Source organism: Mesoplodon mirus, assembly GCF_964341445.2.
Source record: "Mesoplodon mirus genome assembly, chromosome: 13".
Lineage (NCBI taxonomy): Eukaryota > Metazoa > Chordata > Mammalia > Artiodactyla > Ziphiidae > Mesoplodon > Mesoplodon mirus.
The window spans coordinates 43,260,941-43,284,631 of NC_138989.1; the positions used below are offsets into that span (position 1 = coordinate 43,260,941).

The 23,691-nt window shown below is 40.2% G+C and overlaps 1 protein-coding gene across 1 annotated transcript in view; it reads right to left on the reverse strand.

The window, feature by feature from the left end:
* Positions 1–23,691, reverse strand: part of CHST9 (carbohydrate sulfotransferase 9) — a 245,740-nt gene that overhangs the window by 187,827 nt on the left and 34,222 nt on the right. Inside the window, exon 2 of the mRNA XM_082641429.1 lies at positions 19,712–19,919. Within this exon, the coding sequence (XP_082497555.1) occupies positions 19,712–19,832 (121 nt within the window). The 5' untranslated portion in view covers positions 19,833–19,919. The remainder of the gene's footprint in view (positions 1–19,711; positions 19,920–23,691) is intronic.

Below are 23,691 nucleotides of genomic sequence, written 5' to 3' on the forward strand. Positions count from 1 at the left end.
TGCCATATTTGTAGTCAATATGGCTTATTCCAAAGTCCTGTGAAGTTGTGTTTGATGAGAAAAGCTAAGGTTATCTCCAGCTAACAACCCAGAGAAGTAAGAGCAGAAGCATAGATAGGAGATGAAGGCAGGATTGTCATTTTTCAAGCTTGCCAGGTTTTACAATTACTGAAGAGCAAACATACTTAAAATGAGTGATTCAGATAAATTTAAAAGTTTAAAACTGTTATCTACTACCCTGCACTGCTCAAAAATTTTGCTACTGCTGAGATATGATCCCAGATATGAGTGGGCTTGTCCCTTCCCTTAAACAAAACAACCTTAATAAAAATGCTGTTTCTACAGCTTCCGTAGCAGTCTGTGTCTTATGGTAAAGCTTAGCGACATTGTGTTCTATTGTGAGTAGAACTCTTCTATTCAAAGCTGCATCGAATACACTGGAATGGAGTTACAAACAGCATTAAAAGTTAATGAAAAATCATCCTTGTATATGCAGAACAATAAAAAAAAGTTGAAGAAAAAAAGTAATTATATTATGCTAGTTACAGTTAAGACTTAGGTAATTATTCTGATTTTGAAATTTAGATCATTCCCTCCCTCCTTGATGTAATTATCCATTAGGCTTTCTAATGCACATTTTTCATGTCAAACTAGCCAGAACTCCAAAATGAGGAGGAGGGGCTGCAAGAGTGAAGAGGAAAAAGGCACATTTGATGCACGTGGAAGCAAAAGAATGTAGGAAAACATCAGCGTTTATGGCACGATCTATCACTAAAAATGTGCAGGAGTGCCAAGCTATCTTTATTTGGTCATAATACAAAAGAAATAGATATGAACCCAATACATCTCCAGTGTGACTACTCAAGGAAAAAATGCTGGAAGAAGTGAGTTGTAAGCAAATAAAAATATCAGCATTTTAGAGCTGAAAACGACTATTATCACTTCTTTGTGTTTTAGGTTAGGAGACATATTTGGGTGGGCTGAGGGCCTCAGTCAAGGCCACACAGCTACTCAGGGGGAGTTCCCTCAGTGCTAATCAGTGATTATTTCCTTCCCTAAAATATACATCTATTAGGAAATAACACACAGATCAGATAGTGTTCTTCCACTAGACATATTTCTCAGGATCTCTAATGCAATTCTGCCAGGTACTGAGTATGTCTATTCCACCTATGCCTCCTAGAATTCGGGAAATGACCACAGGATGGGTTTGGGGATGACCCACGCACTGTGAGATGCATCTGAGCTAAAAAAACCAATGATCACCACCCCCATAAGTCCCTAGTCTGACAGTGATGTTTTGGGTCTCCTGAAATTAGTGTCAATTCAGGGCCAGTGTCCAGTAATTCCCGAAAAGACTGATCATTTCCTTTTCCCTAATGCATAGTCACCTGGTAAAAGGCCATAGTATTCAGTGGCATCTTAATGAACCTTTTGGAATTATGTGGTTTTTTTAAATAGAAATTTACATTTGTAAAAAAAGATAGTCCTTCATGCCATAAAGATAGAGTATCATGTCCTCGGTTTAGTTAAATCCTACAGAATCAGAACGAAAGAGGTGAGAAGTCTGGGGAGGGCAACGAGGTAATGGGGAGAAATGTCAAAAACAAGGGAAGATTTACTCATTTCTCCAGGACACTCTATTAGTTCTCAGAATTGCTGGGGAGCAGCTTGCTCCAAAGCAGACATAAATATTGTGGCAAGAGAAGAGGCCATTTTTATGCACTGACATCAAGCATGTGGTCTGCTGGGATCTGACAAGATAGCCAAAGCCTTGCAACAAGGCTATTCTTTGCAAATCATCACCAACACCCCCAGGAAACCTTCGGTCTGTGCATTTCACACTGGACCAGGAAGCTGAAATCTTATCCTGTCATGTTTGCACAAACCCCCTCCCTCAGTAACCCTCCCTCCTCCCTGCAGTCCTTGGCCTTCAATGACTTTCATGAATATTCAGAGAATACAGACACAGACGGATGCCCTTATGAAGTTATATGAACCTTACAAGGGAGCCTTCTGGAAGGAACAGCAACACAATTGTTTGAAGTTGATATAATGATTCAGGTAGTAGTGCTATTCACTGGACACACCAAAAATGTAACAACCCAAATCCCAAAGTCAAAACTGAATAAATGAATATTTAAGAATTCCAGATGCTAAAACTACACCTGAGATCTCATTTTCTTCTTAATCAGAAACTGCTTCGGGGAAGAAGGCTCTTTGCCTTCTGGAATCCAGCATCAGCCAAGTTACTTGGCATCTTGGCAGAAATCGAGGATAACCCCTGACTCTTGCCAGTTGTAAACAGAGAGCATGGAATTTAAATGTAGGAGATACAGAGGAAGAAAAGCTGCCTACCTACTCCTGTGAAATAAACAAGACTTATGTTATTTAAATTTCACTGGGTATTGCCTTAGTAGAATTTGAATTTGTTCAGAGTTTTTCAGACGGACACCTGCCATTACAAGCTCAATCTAGTTGATGTAAAAAATATTTCAGAAGAATGAGAAACAGAATAAAAACCTATTAATTTTTTTCCATTACTACCAGTTTTCCATTTAAGGGCATTTTGTGATTTTTCCCATCTATTGCTCATAACTCTTCACAGCATTACCAAAAACAGAGCATCTCACTTTTTGGATATGGGATTTCAGGTTGTAGTTATGTCTTTTTCCCTAGCTTTGGGTTATCGGACATACCTTTGATTCAAAGGAGACTGGGAGTCTCTACCTAATTTTCTGCCAGTGGTTCAGTGAATGGACTTCTGATTTCTGCTGATTATTAAATTGCTTCTGGGAATGGATCTAAAATGCAGGCACTGACCCTTAATGTCAATCATAAAATTCTGAGTCCAAATTTCGACGGCAATTACATTGTTTATAGTGTATTTCTGGCAACATGATCATAAGCGGCCTGACTGCTTTATGGATTTATCTCTCTCCTGAGCAAACTTAAAAGAAGGCTTAGTAAAACCTCCATTGGTTTATTGAGTGTGTGAGAGCTGGCTGCCCCTCTTCTTTTCTCCTTTGACTAGATATCCTTTGGCTTTATGCATCTGAAGAGACTTTTTTTTTTTTTTTTCCGTACGCGGGCCTCTCACTGTTGTGGCCTCTCCCATTGCGGAGCACAGGCTCCGGATGCGCAGGCTCAGCGGCCATGGCTCACGGGCCCAGCCGCTCCGCGGCATATGGGATCCTCCCAGACCGGGGCACGAACCCGTATCCCCTGCATCGGCAGGCGGACTCTCAACCACTGCGCCACCAGGGAGGCCCTGAAGAGACTTTTAAAACTGAATTTTTAAAGTTTAAAAGTAGAGTTTCTTAATATTAATAAATATACCTTTCTTAGCTAATTATTTTGTGATGGGTCATGTAGAAACCATGGAGACTATCTTATGATAAAAATCATTCGTATCTTAAAGCAGTATTTCATATTACAAGAAATGCAAAATTGTGTGAGCCTAGTTTATATGAGCTAATAATTCGTAATAAATTGGTTATAAAAGTAACTTGAAAGCTGTTCCAGGACCATGAAATAGATAAATATTCATGTCTAATTGCTTTTCACTTGCAAACAACTATTAATTGTTACCTTACCCATACAGCACACGGTAAGCATTCTGGAATTCTACATTTATCACTGTGATGTTTTTATTAAGCATATGTTAAGGCATTTCCACAAGTACTGTGCTCAGTGCTCGGCCACAGCACAGAAAGCTGGACATTTCACCTCTGTTATTGTTTCTACTCTGATTAGATCTGAACCATTTTTGATGTCAATTTCTGGCCTTCTCAGTTTTAAAAAAATTAATGAGGAAAATTCTCTCTCCATCAAGAATCTTTACTAAATATGTAGCCAGCTGCCACCCACATAACAGTTAAATGTCATCTGCAAAGAAGAAAATGGCATCTGGGCAGGATGTATTTTGTTTTTTCTCTGAGATGGGTCCAAACAAATGGGAAACTTCCCAAGATGATGGCTGTCAATGTCACTGGTGTCAACTCTGCCTCTGCATTCTTCTTTATTGGCTTTTAAAAATCACACTAACACTGGACAATAATTTTGCACTGAGGGCCATACACATATGGACTACCCAAGTGAGTTTATTTATTTATTTATTTATTTATTTGATGTGGACCATTTTTAAAGTCTTTATTGAATTTGTTACAATATTGCTTCTGTTTTATGTTTTGGTTTCTTGGCCGCAAGGCATGTTGGATCTTAGATCCCCAATCAGGGATCAAACCCACACCCCCTGCATTGGAAGGTGAAGCCTTAACCACTGGACCACCAGGGAAGTCCCCCCCAGGTGAGTTTAAAATGTTCTGGAAAACAAAGAAATTTCAGAAGGGTAAGATTGAGAAAATAAGAGAAGTCAGAGTTATGAGTAAAAGGATAGAAATTTAATAACTAACCTATAAAGTAAATTTTTTTACCATTGAGAAAAACCAAACAATTATAATACACTAAAAGTTAACTAGATTATCACTAAAATATTGCATGATAAAAAAGAAGTTTTACAGAAGTATGTCTCCATGATACAGAACATTGTTCTTTCCATGCAGTCAGATGATGGATTCTCACAGAGAGAGAAAATATCATTTTCATGGTTATGCAAGTTGGGAGGCTGACATATATGTACCTAAGCAAGGAGGCATATACCTGTATTTTTTCCAAAGATTTCTAACTCAGTATTTGCAAAAAATATGGCAAAATCCTACCTGTCATGGCCAAGGGAAGCATGTGCCAGGTGCAGAGGACACGACTGTGAAATGGCCTGCTTAGTGCCACCCTCAGAAATGTGGTGACCTGGTGGGTTGAAGGTGATGGGCGTGATTTTAACAAACACTCCAAATTCACCATCATCGGTGCTTTCATAGGGAGTACAGGGAGCACATGATGGGGGGGGTGGGCAACACAGGAAATGCTTCTAGAGGCACCTGCAGAGGCCTAGGGTTGAGAGGCCCGATGACTGGTTCAAGGAACCGGGAGAAATTTAGCACAGCTGAAGGGTAAGTGCAACATGACCAATGTGGACAGAAACGAGCCTGGAGAGTTAAGTAGAGGTCTTATAATGAAGGGATTGACAGTCAAATTATGGAGTTTAGGTTTCTCCCAAGAGCCACTGGAGGCCAAGAAGAGATTTATGCAGGAGGGAAAAGGAAAATGGAGACATCACAGATGGCAACAAGGTCTTTAGGTGGGGCCATTGCCTCAACAGCGAAACGGGAAACAGGACAGACTTTGGAGAAAAACGATGAGGTTAGCTTTGTACTTCCTGAGTTGAAGGGATCTGTGGGGCATTCAAGTACAGATGCCCTGGAAGCAGATGGTGTGAGGCATCAGGGCTCTATGGATGGCATTACACTGGGAGAGCATGAAGATGAGAAGAAAAGAAACCCAAGGGTAGAACTCGGAAGAACACCAACATCTAAGGGATGGAAAAAGAAACACAGTAGTCTGAAGAAGGAACTGAGAATACAGCCAGAGAAGGGTAGGAAAAGTGGAAGAGTCTGTCGTCAGGGACACCAAGGGAAGGTGGCATTGAAGGGCCACTGGTATCTAAAACTGCACCGATCTAAGATGGGGGCTGGGAAGGACGTGCTAGATTTGAGGGCAGGCAGGATGCTGGGGGGAACAGGACTAGTGGTTGACGGCGGCAGACGGCACGATGTAAGGGCAGGGTGAGTAGAGAATAACAAAGTGGAGACAGTGATTACACAAAAGTCTTTTAAGAAGAGAAAGGGGAGGAAAGGGATAAATTGGGGGAGGAGGAAAAATGTGGTTGAAAGAACTGGATATGTGAGTTAGGTTATTTTTAGATCAGTGAGGTCTGTGAGGATCATGTATAGATACACGTATAGATCATGCATAGATACAGATACAAGGAAGTGATAGAGAAAAGATGAAAATATAGGAGAAGAGAAGAAATGGAAGATGGGCAAGATCACTGAGGAAGTAGACCCCTCGGGAGACAGAATATGAATGGGAGGAGAGGGGGAGGTGGAAGAAGCTGAGAGGAGAGCCGGAGACGGGGTGGAAGTTGATCAGTCTGTATGTTGTTAGAAGGAAGTTCCGAGAGTTTTCTCTGATGTTCATCTCTTTTCTGTGAAGTAGGAGGAGAGGGGATCTGCAGAGAGACACGGGGGGAGCACATGTGCCCGGAGTGCTGAGGAGAAAGTAACATGTCAGAAACTGCTTCTCTGGAAAACAGGAGAGAAACAGCTCACTAGGGAACACAGGATTGCCAGGCAACATGAAGAGCCGTCAGTTTATCCTCTACCAATCTGTCTCCTCGAATTTTCTATCACAGTCTACAGTTGCCAGATATAAAAACAGACAGCCAGGCTGATCTTGAAGGGATGACATCATAAAATGTAATATTTTGTTAAACAGTTAGTTTATGAGGCTTCCTGACTTGAACAAAACATCCCCACAAGAATATTCCAAATTGATTAAACAACCCCAAGAAGAGTACAGTTTTTTCCCAACACCTTGAGCCTAGGAAAGTGGGGGAGACTGGCCAGTGCCTATAGTCACTCTAACTATTGGGAAGATACAGCTCCATTAATATGATAATCATTAATTAAACCATTTCTGGGTTATACATATATACCAGTGTGACTGTGTAACAAAAGTTAGACAACAGTTGTTTAATTCTTCACAAGAGGCCCAATGGAGTATCTAGAGCTACCAAGCTCACAAACACACCTAGAAGGTTGTGACCACGCTGAAGATTGGCTGATACATTGTGAGCCCTGCAGAAATGATGAACTGCTCTCTGTCTCCAGAATCTCTTTCCCATTTCTTCCCATCGAGCTCTTTACTGGGGGTTCTCCTGTGTTCCAGGCAAGGTGGTCCTGACCCTCAGTGGGTTGCCAGCTGAGGAGACAGGCATGAAAGCCAATGTTTACAACCCAGGCTGAGTCACACCACGGGAGATGGAGATAAAAGTCTGAGAATAGTAAGGGGGGACTAGTGGTGAATTCTGTCTGTTGGATTAGCACAAAAACATTTACTTTCAATCCTCTACATAAAACTCAATATAACTTTTGGCAATCTGTGACTCAGGGAAACATAACAGAGAGCACACTTAGTGAAAAATAAGGTTCTTCTTTTATTTGAAAACAATCCATGTTTTCTTTTCATATTTTACTCCCCTTTAATCTGTAATGACCTGGATACCATGAAATTTCCCACCAACCCTCTTAGTTGCTTGATTTCTTCTTGAAAGGTATGTTCCCAAAGACACTGGCTCTGTACTGTTGAACTTTCTTTTGAAGTCTGGGGCTGTTACAACAGTAAGCTCTCCTTTGTGCAGATTTTTCAACTGGAGAACAGAAACTATATCCTTGCCTCTGGTGATGCATCTGGTTGCTAGACTTCTAGACCGGGTTTGAGAATGGCTATGTTCAAACCACTTTAGGAAACAAACCAAAAATGCAAAGTGTCTTGAATCCTCTGGTACCTCAAGGGGCAGGAGAAGAGTATTGCAGGGGGAAATAGGCAGTTATCAGGAATCATGTTTTAGTGCCAGTTTTGTTACTTCCTGGCTATGCAAATTTAAGCCTTTTGGTTGCTTCTCTGTAAAAGAAGGAGGCTGGGACTAAATGATGCTTTGGTATTTGAAGTTTATTTTTATGAGGAAAATCAGAGAGTTTGGACTAGGTGGTATTACATTCTGAACCAACGCTCCCTAACAGGAGCTATAACTTTCCTGTCACCATGAATTACTGAGTGAGTGAGAGCTCTGCACTCATACTCCAAGTCCACACTAATGACCGGTAGTTGTTTTCATTGCTTCTTAATGAACTGTTAACCACCCCGATGGCATACCAATAAAGCAGGTAGCACTGTGAGTGCCTGTTCTGTGCCTCGTATTTGTATCCTTCCATTCATAATTCTGAATGGAAACGTGTGTCCCAATAAATATTTCTGTATGCATTTTATAAGGATTATCATTAAACATTTGTAGTGTTTTAAGAAGTCCTAATTTTGATGTGTGAAAGCAGAAGATAAGATATAATATAAAATCATAGGATCTTGAAGATGATGTTATTTTGGAAAACATGAAATTTGACCTTATAGAAATTCTCAAATATGTGAACAATGGTATTGTTATTGTTGAGAACAGGAATGTTCTCAACAGGATTGTGAGTGATAGCAAAAAATCAGAGGCACCTTTAATGTACATCAATTGAAGAATGGACAAATGAATTGCAGCAGATTCACATAATGAAACATTACACGGCACTTAGGTGAATGAAATCAAGCTATATATAGCAATATAAATAAATCTCAAAAACCTAATGTTAAGTGAAAAAGTAAGTTTGCAAAAGGGTATATACAGATAGACACCTTTTATGTAAGGCTTAAAATATGAAAAAGGAATATACATAAGTGTTAAAAAATTATAGAGATATGCACAGGAATGTGGTGATAAAGATCAAATTTAGGATGGTGGTTACCTGAGGAGAATGAGGAAGAAGGTATGGAGGTTGATCAGAGGAGAAAAGATACCAGAATCTGGAGAGATTAATCAACTTGCTCAAGGACACAAAACAGGCTAGAAACTAGAGTGAGTCCAGTGCTTTCCAATACAGAATACCACCTCCAAAAGGGAGCACTTCTGAGCCCAAGTTTATTTGTTAATACCTCTTTCAGACACAAAATGATAGTCACAGGGAATTTAACATTATAAGGGACCTTAAAAAGACATCCTATACAACTCCTCCCTCAATTTTTGACTTTTCCTAACAACATGTCTGTTAAAGGATGATCCAGCCTTTATTAGAAACAAAACACAGCAAAAGGAAAAAATAAGCCTCTCCAGGTAACACATCCCTAACCTCAAGGAAGACATTTCAGGATATTCTTGGAGAAAATGCCCTGCAAACCAAACACTGTAACCTCTGGAAAACCCAGCGTTGAGCACCAGCCTCATGTGCCTTCTTTAGCTTAGTTGAGTCTAGTTTTTCATGTGGATTGACTCATTCAGCAAAGATCTAGTGAGTGTCTACTGCTTGCCAGGCACCGTGCTAGGGGCACAGCAGTGAGCAAGGCAGCACCCTGTGGTCCACGGTGTAAGATAAATCAGTGAAGGAGGATTGGTCTGTGCCCTTTTCCCCTTACCCTACCCTAAGAGATGAATAAAGCTAATGGGGCTCTTTATGAGGCCCCTCTAAGCTCCAGTAACCCCACTTTGAGAAAGATGGCTGCTTACAGAGGGTGGGAAGGAAGGTATGAGAGCTGGTGAGGATTTATTAGGACTCTTTGGGCTGCAGGTGACAGAAGCCCAAGTTGAGCCTGTAGGGGTTCAGAATATGTCACCCCAAAATATGTCACTTTGGCATGTTGATTATTTTGAATTAACGGTACTTGAGAAACAGCTGGTACAAGAAGGACCCTCTGACCCTCCTCTGTCCCCCTGAAGCAGGAAATAAATCTCCCCTGTGAAAGGTACCTTCCCTGTCCCAGGAGGGCAGAAGGCATCCTTATCACCAGAGACAGGGAATTCAGTGCAGAGAGGCTGTATACACAAACGTTGTTACTTCTTTACCAGTCTACTACCCCAACCCCAAAGACTTCTGTCATGTCAATTCTTCATGTTCAATTCATGTCAATTCTAAATGTATTGTTACTTGTCTAAAAGGTGTAAAAGCTTCCTGCTTTGGCCACTTCTTTTAGAGTCTCATATTTTTATGGGGCTCCAATATGTATGAAATTACCTTCATTTTTCTCCTATTAATCCATCTCATGTCAATTTATTGGAACAGCCAAAGAAACAAGAAAGGCAGAGGGGAAATTTTCCCACCCCTACAAGCCACCTTAAATACCCCAGGCAGGAACAGTCCTGAATCTTGGGAGAAGCTGATACAGGAACCCAAACGCTCTCTGAGGCTCTCCCCTCAGCTCAGCTCCTCTCCTCCCAACTGCCCTTCTGCTCTCTCTCCAGCCTGGTCTCTTCAGCTGCTCTGGCCCACGTGGTAGGAAACAGCCACTTGAGCTTCTGAGTTTTGCATCTTATCGTCCAGGCACTCAGAGCCATCCTCCCAAAGTTTCAAGAGAGGGAATCATCAGCTAAGCTTGAATCAGCTACCCATTCCCTAGACTAGTAATTCATGGTGACCAGTGATGTGCGGTGTCCTATGGATGATGGGCCCAGCATTGGCCAGGTGCCAACGGACCAAACGAAGGGCCCCATTGTCAAGTGGCAGTTTCTGCTACCCTCTGTAGATGGTGTGGGAGAGGAGGAACAAAAGAAACAGAGGCAGGGGGGGCACCCAGAAGAAGGGTGAGTGCTGGGCTGAAGCAACAGCACTATTGTTTACCTGTACTCAGAACATATTTGGAGAACAAATGCATTCAGTTGATTACTAGAGTTTTTAAAAATCTACATTGATTGGATCAACTCTGTAGCAAAGCTTGGCCACTGAACGTTATTCAAATTCAGAAGATTTTAAGCAACTTTGACCATTACTCCTTCATTTCTAGTAGTATGGCTTCTGGAGTGTGGGGCATACACAGGGGGCAGCTCCCAGGAAGACAGGAGACTTAGGAGGCAGGGTAGAGAGTTAAAACAGAGTCCACTGGGAGGGACAAGTTATAAGTAGCTGAGTGGATAAGAACACACATGGAATTTGGAGGGCACTGGGAGTACGTAATGAAGTGAGAATTGACATCAGGATCTGAAAGTGGGTGATGGGTGTCTGAATGGACACTGGTGACCAACATACAAGTTCCCTGTCCTTGGGAACTTGCATTGTGAGAGGTAGAGCATATATAAATAAATGAAAAGAATGATTACAGATAGAATAAGTGCCATGAAATAAATTTTAAGAAGTAATAAATAAAAGGTGCTGGGAGATAAACCATCAGAGGATATCAACTTTACATAAGAAATTGAGAGAAGGTGATATTTAAGCTATACCCTGAAGGATAAGGAAAAGCCAGCAATGGAAACAGTGAAGGAAAACATGTTCCAGGAGGAGAGAACAGCTAAGTCAACTGAGATGGGAAAAATCATGTAAAAGGAAGATGGGAGATGGCGGTGTCCAGAGGTAGACAGAGGGAGTAGGTGTTTATTTGATTAAAAAATGGTTGCAACCTTCATCAAAACCAGAGGAAGTAACTCAAACAAGTGACTTTTAAAAGAAAAGCAATTTTATTTTCCTGAGGATATGATTGACAGCAAGCATAAAGTCCTTCCATGTTATAAGTGCCTTTGCTCCAGGTCACGTATACAAAGATCCCCTGGGGGAAAATAGAATTTCAATACAGCAACATCAAAATCAGGAAAAACAGCCTGATTTCAGAGGAAAAGAACACACTTTCTCATCAGAGAGGCTCAAGAGAAAAGAATTATGCCAAACCAGTCTAAAAGCAAAACTTATTTATAGGCCACAAAATATATTTAGTTTGGAAAAAAGCAAGATGGAATCTTGTTAGAAATATTATACCAAAGCATGGAGGCCAGTTTGTCTATGAGGTCCTCAATCAATTAACTGTCCAAGAGAACAATAAGGTGGCTTTACTTTGCCTAAAATCAGAAGCTTGTAGCTACTACTTATCATTTTCATACAAACACAAGAAGGTTAAAACATAACCTGAGCCTATTGATGTTTATTGAACTTTTGCAAAAGAAAAAAATTAAAAGTAGCCACCTGTTTTGGCAATCTTGCCATTGATAACAGCATTGAAGATCTGAATAAAGCCCTGGCTTACAGAAAGTTCACATCATTGACCAAAATGAACATACTTCTCAGGCCAACTATTTTTGGGATCAGAGTCCTATAGAGCCTGGATTGGTGACAATGAGTTTTGAAAAGGTGGGATTATAGCTATGTGATTCTTTCATATGCTAGGTATGATAATTTATAGCTAAACAATTGACTTTAGATGCTAATGTTGAATTCTAAACTAAATTCAGATATCAGTACTTATTTAGTGTAAATCAGAAATAAACTAGTAGGAATCAAAAAAAAATGTCATTAGAGGTATGAAAGAAAAGTCAAATAAGTTTCTGCTTAAGGTAAACATGTAAAAATACTATCAATATCTAAAACATTATTAGTCCTGCCAAAGCATTCTTGAAAAAAGAAAAAAGCTGGAACAAAGCTATATTACAAACTATAGTGACTAAAACAGTATGGTATTGGCATTAAAAACAGACACATAAATCAATAGAATAGAATAGAGAGACCAGAAATAAACCCCTACATATTAATTTACAACAAAGGATCCAAGAATATATAATGGGGACGAGACAGTCTCTTCAATAAATGGTGTTGCGGAAACTGGACAGCCACACGCAAGAAAATGAAACTGGACCACTATTTTACATCATACACAAAAATTAACTCAAAATGGATTAAAGACTTGAACGTAACACCTGAAACCATAAAACTCTTAGAAGAAAACATAGGCTGTAAGCTCCCTGATATAGATCTTGGAGATAATTTTTTGCATCTGACTCCAAGAGCAAAAACAACAAAAGCAAAACTAAACAGGTGGGACTACATCAAACTAAAAAGCTTCTGCATGACAAAGGACACTGTCAACAAAATGAAAAAGGCAACCTACTGAATGCAAGAAAACATTTGCAAATCATATATCTGATAAGGGGCTAATATCCAAAATATATAAGGAACTCATACAACTCAATAGCAAAGACCAAACAATCTGATTAAAAAATGGGCAGAAGATCTGAATAGATGTTTTTCCAAAGAAGACATACAGATGGCCAAAGGTACATGAAAAGATGCTCTACATCATTCATCATCAGAGAAATGCAAATCAACACCACAATGAGCTATCACTTCACCCTTGTTAGAATGGTTACCATCAAAAAGACTAGAAATAAGCGTTGGTGAGGATGTGGTGAAAAGGGAACCCTCATGCACTGTTGGTGGGAATGTAAATTGGTGCAGCCACTATGGAAAACAGTATGAAGGTTCCTCAAAAACTTAAAAAGAGGGCTTCCCTGGTGGCGCAGTGGTTGAGAGTCCGCCTGCCGATGCAGGGGACACGGGGTCATGCCCCGGTCCGGGAGGATCCCATATGCCGCAGAGCAGCTGGGCCCATGAGCCATGGCCGCTGAGCCTGCGCATCCAGAGCCTGTGCTCCGCAATGGGAGAGGCCACAACAGTGAGAGGCCCGCGTACCGCAAACAAACAAACAAAAAACAAACCTTAAAAAGAGAACTACCATATGATCTCGCAGTTCTACTTCTGGGTTTTTATCTGAAGAAAATGAAAACACTAACTCGAAAAAGATATAGGAACTCGTAAGTTCACTGCAGCTTTATTTACAATACCCAAGATATGGAAACAACTTAAGCATTTACTGACAGATGAATGGATAAAGAAGATTTGTATACATATACAATGGAATATTATTCAGAGATAAAAAAAATGAAATCTTGTCATTTGTGACAATGTGGATGGACCTTGAAGGCATTATATAAAGTGAAATAAGTAAGACAGAGAAAGACAAATACTGTATTATTTCTCTTATACATGGAATCTAAAAACAATAAACAAAAAACAGAATAAGCTCACAGAGACAGAGAACAGATTGGTGGTTGCCAGAGGTGGGGGGTGCAACAGTGGGAGAAATGGGTGAACTGTATTTTAGTTTTTGTTTAAATAAATTTGTTTCCTTTTAAAAAATTTAAAAACTAAAAAATACTGGTCCTGAATAATAATGTTCAGAAGTTGTCAGATAGAGTTTTACAATGTATATAAATCCAGGCAACAATTTTAGTTTGGAATAGTTAAGACTAAACTTTTTTTTTTTTTCAGTAGAAAGAAGGATTTATTATTACTTGCAGCAAGTAAGGAGGATACTGGGGATCTTTCCCAAAGCAGTGTCTCCAAGACAAAACTTGATTCTGGAATATCTCAAAAAAAGAAATAAGCTATTCAGTGGGATGTTTAATTTTCACTACTTTATATATTTGAAAATATGTGTAAATAACTTTTCACTACTTGACAGGGGATTTTATTAGATATATGTATTTCTAACACAGGTTTCATACGATAATAGAATACATCTTTTTTTTTTTTTTTTGCGGTACGCAGGTCTCTCACCGCTGTGGCCTCTCCCGTTGTGGAGCACAGGCTCCGGACGCGCAGGCTCAGTGGCCATGGCTCACGGGCCCAGCCATTCCAAGGCATGTGGGATCTTCCCGGATCGGGGCACGAACCCGTGTCCCCTGCATCAGCAGGCGGACTCTCAACCACTGCGCCACCAGGGAAGCCCCGGAGGCATTCTTTATGCACCTGTCCGACAATACTATTGAGCACCTACCAAATACATGTTCCATGCTGTGGAACGAGGACACTTCGATAAGTGAAACAGACAAGATCTCTGTCCTCGTGGAGGTTGCAAAACAGTTAACGGATACAGACAATTAATAAGTAAATCAACAGATAATTAAACAAGGCAATTGCTAATTATGACCATTTCTCCGACAGAAATAAATAAGATGGTGGGAGAGGGTGACGGATGGATCGTGGGGTGATCAAAGTAGGTGACATTTGAGCTAAGCCCTGACAGGTGACAGCTGGAAGAGCATCCCACCTTCTGAGACTGTGAGAGCGCTGAGTTAGCCCAGGGCTTAGTTTGGTAGAAAAATCGAGGTAAAGCTGGGAACACTGGCAAGGGAATGAAGGGGAGGCTCTGGGGCAGGAGGCGGCTCCACCCACAGCTTCGTGGGCCCAGGGAGAAGATTTTGCTAAAGGGAATGAGCTAGCACGGAAAAGTTTTAAACAGGGGAGTGATGTCATTGGATTTATATATTTTTTAAAAAGGTGGTGTACAAGATAATCTTTAAATTTTTTTCTAAAGCTGAGATTCTAACTCTGTTGTGACGGGGTCTTCACCCTGTCTTATTGCATATACAGAACAATTATGTACCACACCTTCTGGTATTTGTTCTGTTTAGCAGTAGCAGTCTACCTAGAGAAAGAGCACCGAATTGCAAATTTCAACAGGAGCTGGGGAAAAAAATGAGCCAGTGCTGTGATTTATCCTGAGATGGCCCTCCCCATTACTGCATCTTCCCCAGACAGGTACCTGTTCTGCTTGGATCTGGTCCTCTGCATCTGCTGCCCCTGCCCCCACCCCTATGCCGCTCCTTTTAACACTTTTATCTGGTCAGCAGTCCCATTACTGACAACTGATTGGGCTCTTTCTCCTGGTCTTGACTCATTACTTTACCTCATAAAGAAGGGCTTATTTCCTTCCTGTCACAATGGACTGTCCTTTTGTACCAAAGCCTTGGCCTGGACTCAAGACCATTTTCTCCCTTACAATCCATGAGACTATAGTCTCCTTGAGAACAGGGGTTATATCTGGTTCTCTGTTGGCACCTCTGATTGTTAGGTCTTCAATAAACGCTGTTGAATGAATGAGTACCCTGACCTTGGGCAGCCTGTACAGACCTGAGAGCGTCCTGGGCCCGAATTCTCCTCTCTGCCACTCAATCCCATCTCTCCCTGTCCAGTGTCTACATTGTGAAACACGATGGCTCTGTGCCAGTTAGAGTCTCCCAACTATTTTAACCAGAGCTGGAACTGAGCCTTCTTTTTTTCTTTTTTCCTCTTAATCAGTCAAGGCACAAGCTTGGGGTTGTTTTCCTGAATTGTGGCTGAGTCTTAACTGGGATAACTCAGAAAAAGCAAGTCTGCAGATGCTCTGCATCATTTCCAGGATCATAATAACAGCTCACATTTATTGGGCACTACTGCTTGCCAGGCACCATGCTAAGTGCTTTGCAGGCATTGTCTCCTTTGATCCTCACTGCAACCCTATATGGAAAACATTATTATCCCCATTTTACAGATGAGAAAATCGAGGCTTAGAGAGGCTAAGTGATTTGTCCAGAGTTAACAAGGAGATCTGAGATTTTCAAGTTTCCTCTGAATGTAAAACTTGCACTCCTAACAACTAGGGAAAAGAAATGTACAAAATAAAGTTCATAATAATACAACCACATACTGAAAATTAGCAGAGAAAGGCATAATTTAATTGATGATGGTATTGAAATGGATGCTCATATGAAACTGTTTTATAATTGGATAGAATTTCATTTCTCTGTGACACATTTTTCCTCTTTGCCTCCAAAAAGGTCTTGTCTATTTATAATCTTTTACTAGCACATCGGAGCATACTTAAGACTTTTTTTTGTAATCCTAAAGCATTTTATTTTAATAAGAAGAAGCCCAGGAAAACTAGGGAGGTATAGAAAACAATCTGTATCTTACTGAATTTTAAAACCTCAAAAGAAAAAAGGTATGAAAAGAACCTAAGAGTTCTTATGTACAACTGAAATGTGTATGAGATCAAACCATCCAAAGCTTTAAAATCTGCTCCACTTACAGAGGATCTCTGGAACCAAAACATCTTTCAGAGTTCTGTGAGTGACAGTTTTAAAGTGTCCAAAACTCAGATTTTCCAATTTTTAACTTAACATCAAAGCATACATTCAGATATTTTCTGATTTAAAGAGACCGCCTTTAAAAATGCCTGATGTTGGGCTTCCCTGGTAGCGCAGTGGTTGAGAATCTGCCTGCCAAGGCAGGGGACACAGGTTCGAGCCCTGGTCTGGGAAGGTCTCACATGCCGCGTAGCAACTGGGCCCGTGAGCCACGGCTACTGAGCCTGCGTGTCTGGAGCCTGTGCTCCGCAGCAAGAGAGGCTGCGGCAGTGAGAGGCCCGCGCACCGTGATGAAGAGTGGCCCCCGCTCGACTCAACTAGAGAAAGCCCTCGCACAGAAATGAAGACCCAACACAGCCAAAAGAATAAATAAATAACTAAATACATAAATTTATTTTTAAAATGCCTGATGTTATGTGAAACACATATAAAATACATAGGGACCTGTCTACCTAGAAAACTACAGAATTACAACCTAGGACACCAGCCTAGTATAAGGCAAAACTCCAGATGAAGTCTTATTGAAGAATAATAAAATGTTTCTTCAGTAAAATAGTTATCTAAAGGAATCCTGGTTCTAACGTTTATACTCACTGTCGTGAGCAGATTGTGAAATATTACATAATTCATTTAGGACATATTGAGAATCAGAGAAAGTACTTCTAGCAAATCACAAAAATTAAGAGAATAAATGGTAAATGTTTTACCAGCCCATATTCACTGAGGAAAATAATTTCCCAACTTGGAAAACCTATGAACTCAATTAAGAAAAATAAAAATTAGAAAAAAAAGAATCCAACTTGCAGAAGAGATTATACATTTATGAACTTGTAAACATAGCTTAGGTTTACCAAGTCAGTGATTTTAAAATGTCTGTACTGATGCTACAGCATGTATCATATATGTTTATCTTATCTGCCTTTTTTGCTTAGGAGGCTCTCTCAGGGCTCACGAGGCATAGGAGAACCTGGGCATGGATCATACTTTGAAAATGCTTAGCTTTGTATCTTTTGGCAAGTCACTTAAAGTTTCAGTTTAATCAGTTGCTTCATGTGTGCTCTAGGGGGTAATAATATCCACCTTTTCCCCCTCATAGAAGCAATACATAGGGTAGAGGCATGGACTTCAGAGACATACAACCTGGGTTTGAATCCTAGCTTTCCCTCCGTACCTCAGCCCACTCATGTGGGGACTTGTCTAACTTCCTCATCCACCTGAGCCTTGGTTTCCTCATCTACAAACTTAGAATAGCACATCCAGTGAGATGTCTACAGGGTAAGAGAAAATACATGTAAACATTTGGCACTTAGTAAGCTTTCGATCAATTGTAGCTACTGATGTTTGTGGACACATTTTGTAAATTGTACTGTATATGTCAGGTTATCATATGACTTGGCTGTTTCCTCAGAAGTCATGTAGTTTCTTACTGGCAGACTAAATCACATTTCTCCATTAGTCTGTATATAGGAATATATTTTCTTTTACGTATTGGAGCTTTGTTGTGATACTTTTCTTGGGAAATCTATTATGAGACTATGATGTTAACAAACCTCCCAATAATGAGATCTCTTTGATTCTTCATTCTTTGCCGTGTTCCAGTCTATAGTCTACAGTGAGTTTTTCATCTATTCACTCATTCAACAAACACCTACTGAAGGCTATGTGACAAGATCTATGCTAGGAATTATATTGCAAAAGGAATCAGCCTATTTATTTTATCACAGATGGTCTCATTCAATATTATCAGTTAGTATGATAAAATATTGCAGTAATATAGAAAACAGAAGATATTATAGTTTCTATAAACTGTAATGGGAATTAAGAATAAGTTTGGACAATATGTTACATACTCTCTAGAAAATAATTATATGCAAATTCTTTTCACAAGAGTTACCATATAAATTAAATAATTCCAAAGTGTCTATGAGGCTAAACCAAGGATAGGAATTTAAAAATGGAAACAACTTTTAAAATCATCATTATTTAAGACTTAGTATGGAATTATCTTTCAGGGTAGATTCTTTTTTTTTTTTTTAGACATCTTTATTGGAGTATAATTGCTTCACAATGGTGTGCTAGTTTCTGCTTTATAACAAAGTGAATCAACTATACATACACATATATCCCCATATCTCCTCCCTCTTGCGTCTCCCTCCCACCCTCCCTATTCCACCCCTCTAGGTGGTCACAAAGCACCGAGATGATCCCCCTGTGCTATGCAGTTACTTCCCACTAGCTATCTATTTTACATTTGGTAGTGTATATATGTCCATGCCACTCTCTCACTTCGTCCCAGCTTACCCTTCCCTCTCCCTGTGTCCTCAAGTCCATTCAGGGTAGATTCTTAAGCGCTTTATATCTAGAATAATTTTAAAATGGGCCACAGTTGAAAACAATTAAGGAATAGTTCTATTTTTATTTTATTTTTCTTAACAGTCATAAGCCATAGGCTATTTCTACTAACGGAAAACAACCAAATTTCACAACACCTATGTGTATATGTTTCTATGATGCTCTAAAACATTTCCTTGCATCATGATAAACATAATCCATTTTAACAGTAATTGAGTGCCTCCAACAGACAGCAATTACGAACTGAATGATGAGTATACAAGATAAGTAGAGTAGGCAGCAACCAGTGGACCAAAGCTGGCCTACCAGCTGTTTTTGTAAATAACACTTTTATTGGAACACACCCTGATTCATTTGTTTACATAATAATCTTTGGCTGCTTCTCTGATCCGTTGGCAGAGTTGAATAGCTGTGATAGAGACGACATGGCCTGCAAAGGCTAACATATTTTCTATTTTTTTACTGAAAAGGTTTGCTAACTCTTGCTTTATATTAAAGGTATGAAAGAATTTCTACACCAACTGGAGTATCAACACAAAAATTAAAAAGGAATTAAAAGAGAGAGTTTGCTGTATATTCAGCTCTCTTTAGACTTGTGTTCAATGCTTAGTAGACACATCAAAGGTCGGATAAATGAGTAGACAAATTCTCTACAAGCAGTCTTTGCTGAGCCAAAAGGCTAATGAGCCACTTGGCCACGGTAACAAAAATTCCAAGAGTGGTCCCAAGGGACCAAGCAAATGCTCCCCAGAAATGTATAACCATCTTTTCTCTGGGGAGCTGGAGGTTTTATTTTGTGTCTAATGCTCTGTGTTGTTGGAAGTATTGTGACTTTGTATATATCTATAAACACCATAGCTCATTTAAGTGAAAATGACCATTATAATTAAAAATAGGAAAAACAAGTTGAGGTGTTACCTGTGTGTTGTTCTTCAATCCAGACTTGCAAATACATGAAGAGGAGTAGCCCTGCTACTCCAAATATCAGCACTGAGAGGAAGACTTGTTTGGGGTTCATGACCATTTCAGATGGCTGCATCTCTCATTTCTGAAGACCACATAGTTTGGTTTTCCACAGAGTTTCAATCCTTTCTTTTCTTCTTAAGTGCTCGTTCAGTGAAGTAACCTAGAATTTTTTAAAAATCCACATTGTACCTTGCTGATAACGTTTCTTCCCAAATATGGTACAGATATACAGTCTATCAACAATACTGAGGATTTACATGAACTTTAACACTGAAGACAGAAGAGATTGCAGTTGATGGCCCTAGAATGGCAATTTTCTATTGTTACCTTTATCTTACCTAAGGAATGTGCTATCCTACAGTTAATAAGTAACAGTCTAACATTTAATTAGGGGAAGCATCCCAGACTTCAGCTCTCCTATATCGTAAAGTCAGGTTCAAGTTATCTTAGAATGGTTTTGAGGGGAAAGAAGACTCTCAGAATAGACTGTTAAGGAAGGGATTTTGAAAAACATGTTTGTAGATAAAGGGGGGAAACACCACTTCATGTCTTAAAAATATACAAAAATTCAAAAATGAAGGGTTCAATCTCTCATTTCCCTCTCCTTGAAAAGTAGTAGGTTTCTCCAACTTAAAGAGTACACTTAAATTCCCTCAAAGGCATAAAAGGATAAATAATGAAAAGGTCAGAGTTCAAGGGCCTCTCCCACAATAACATGGAGTAGAGAAATCTACGTTGGATTACAGAAATCTACCTCAGTAATAAAAGGTTACTTTACTTAAAGAAATATTGAAATGACATTGTTTTAGAATGATCTCATTTAGTGGAATCCTAACCTTACATTTTTTTTAAGCTCTATCCACTTTTGAGAATTTGATGAAAATATAAACCCTCTCCTTAGAAAAATATAAACACACAGAAAATCTAGCGTCAAAAATTAGTATGTTGGGCTTCCCTGGTGGCGCAGTGGTTGAGAGTCTGCCTGCCGATGCAGGGGACACGGGTTCGTGCCCTGATCCGGGAAGATCTCACATGCCGCGGAGCGGCTGGGCCCGTGAGCCATGGCCGCTGAGCCTGCGCGTCCGGAGTCTGTGCTCCGCAATGGGAGAGGCCACAACAGTGAGAGGCCCGTGTACCGCAAAAAAAAAAAAATCAGTATGTTTACGGACACTTACTGCAACCCAAATTAAGAAACCCTGCTCCCTATGAACAGCCGTGCAAATATGCAGTAGGTTGCATGGTGAGCTCACATAGTTAGCAGCCCAGCTAATGAGGCCAAGGTCATGGCTTTGTGTCTAAGGCTGGTCAAAGACCTTAGCTCTGTTCCTTGGCCACGGACCACACCCCCCGCCTTGGGATGAGCTGAATAAATGGTTTCTCACTGCGAGGACATTACATACACTGCTGTGTCTAAAAATTCTCTCTCCTTTCTCTTCAAAGATGCCTCAAAAACTTCTGAAAGAATATGGATTTAGCCTTTTTAAGAGGTGTTTGGTGAGGTGCCAGGTAAAAGTTTAAAAATGCTGTGGGAGATTGCTAGGCTGGTGAAAGGATAATATTTAGCTATACTTGGCAAAATCAATGTTCACGCAGATGTCGGGCTTCAAAGGTAACCTATGAGGTCAGAATTAGATGTGGATGTGGCAGCATGATCTAGTGATTAGAAAAAAGAAATCCACCAAATGGGTAAAAGTATTTATGCAAAACAACAGTGAAAAGACCTATTATAAATACATTTTTTCCTTCATATTTTAATTATACACGGAAGGTCCCAGAGTAAGAGCAGTGGTTGTCAGCACTACCTGAGGAGCTTTCTCGAATTCACTTCTCTGAGTCCCTTGATGAAGAGACAACAGTTAATGTTTTCACAAGTGCTTTTGAGGATTTCAAGCACTTTCTTGATTTGGGTAGTAGAGGAAGTTTTTAAATAAGTAGAAGAACTGAGAGTATTATCATACTGCTTACTGGGTGGGTGATACTCTGCTCTTATATTGATTCAAAACTGAAATATTATGGGCTTTCCAAACATATGCAACAAAGAACAGTTCCCGAGGGAGATTTGCAATTTGAGGTGTTCCAAGATTGAATCCCTCACGGAAAACTCCGAAGGGAAACCAGCTTTCTCTTCTGTTGATGCTGCAGTTAAACAATGAACAGACACAATTCCTGAGTCCACAAGAAGATTCAGATAGGAGAAAACCAGTTAAACAAAATCTACTACTAACAAAGAAATAGTTGTTTACAAGAAAAAAGAGACTTTGACAATCTGTCTACATAATTAAAACTTAACCCAGATGAAAGAGGATAGAAGGAAACTCGTAAATCAGAACAGAGCCAAAGACCTGTGGGAATGGTGGGTGTGAAAGCCAAAAGAAGTACTCCTTGGGGGTTTGCAGAGGAAAATTATCACCTACGATGCTGGAAAAAGATTAAGAATCTTCCCTTCCTTTCTTCAGGAGATGTTGCTGTACTCTGACATACCCTCCTGGGTAAGAAGTCGGTAGAAAACCCGTAATTGTTATTATGGCAGATGTGAGTAGAACTGAGCGATTAAAGCCACAAGGCAGAAAGGCAATCTGGTGTAAAACGGAGAGATAGGTTTGATTTTCTCCCATCTCAGTCCATTAACCCAACGTTGGCATTCGGAAATGGCTCTCATTAAACAGAGGTGAGGCGCTAGGAGAGGCAGTATTGCTTTAAGCAAACCTGAAGGTCAGCTGTGATGGGAAAACACACCTATTTGGAGATCATACATCTACCTCCATGCCTGCGGAAAAAGTGCAGACTACTGGAGATGGAAATTACTTGGAATAATGCTATTTTAGGTACCAGCATTATACAATTTCCATGGTCAAAGTCTTCCTGTTTTGTACAATCCTTCCTCTGCCTGCTCATACACACAATACCTTGTACCTAGCAGGTACCCAACAATGGGTTGCACTGAATTGAATTTGGAGCTCCAATAACAAAATACAGGTAATGAATTTTCTAGTTGTATTTGTAAATCCTTAGTCCTAAATTTTGAATGGAGAAATACAGACTATTAAAATACTGAAAGGGTCTATATGACTTTTTAAAAAAGTACGTATTTCTTTTTCTTTGCGTATCCTATGGATTTGTCCCTAATAAATACAAAAATATAAAAATAATTATTTCGCTCCGTTATCTCTTTTCCAACACTTTAAAAATTATTCTTTCAAATAACCATGGTTACCAACAGAAGCATTTTGGGACTTCAGTCTAGCGAAAGATTACAAGATGGAGGCAAGTTATTTAAGAGGAAATTGTGAGCTGTCCAGTTTGGCAGCAGCCTACGATCTTAAGGAAGGAGTTATGGAATTTTAGAAAGGCCAGCTTGGACCTCATTCTGCAGTTTGGTGTTGAAAAAGCCCAGAGTCAAGGGACCACCTGTCTCTGCCCTCAGCCTCCGCAGGACCTCACAGTCCTTGCATCCTGCCTCTCCCATAGCAGCCGCCCGGTTCTCCATCGCTTTCCCAAGCACAGACCATCGGGGACAAACTCCCTCAATTACTACCTGCCCCTCGCCAAGTTCACTATCACTGGCCCCGTCCACATCCCTGTGCCTCTACCTCTGATGAATAAGAGTCCTCACTCTTGTCTCCCTCTCTTCTGTGCTGCTGTGAAACGCAGCTGCATCACCCTCTGGAGCCTGGGTCTTATCCTGAACCTCTTTACGCAATGACTTCTCCCTCTGTAACCCCTCCAGTCATTGCCCCATTGCTGTCACTCCCAGGCAAGCTTGAAGACAGAGGACTCTGCCCTGACGGCCTAAGGTGCCTATTTCCCAGCCTTTTCTCAACCCCCAGCTGCCCAGGAGGCTGGAGAAGATGCGATGAAGCTCCAAAGTTGTGTAGGGATGGAAAATTAAAATACCCTGAGTTTTTGTTTCGCTTTGTCTTTTTGCTAATCTA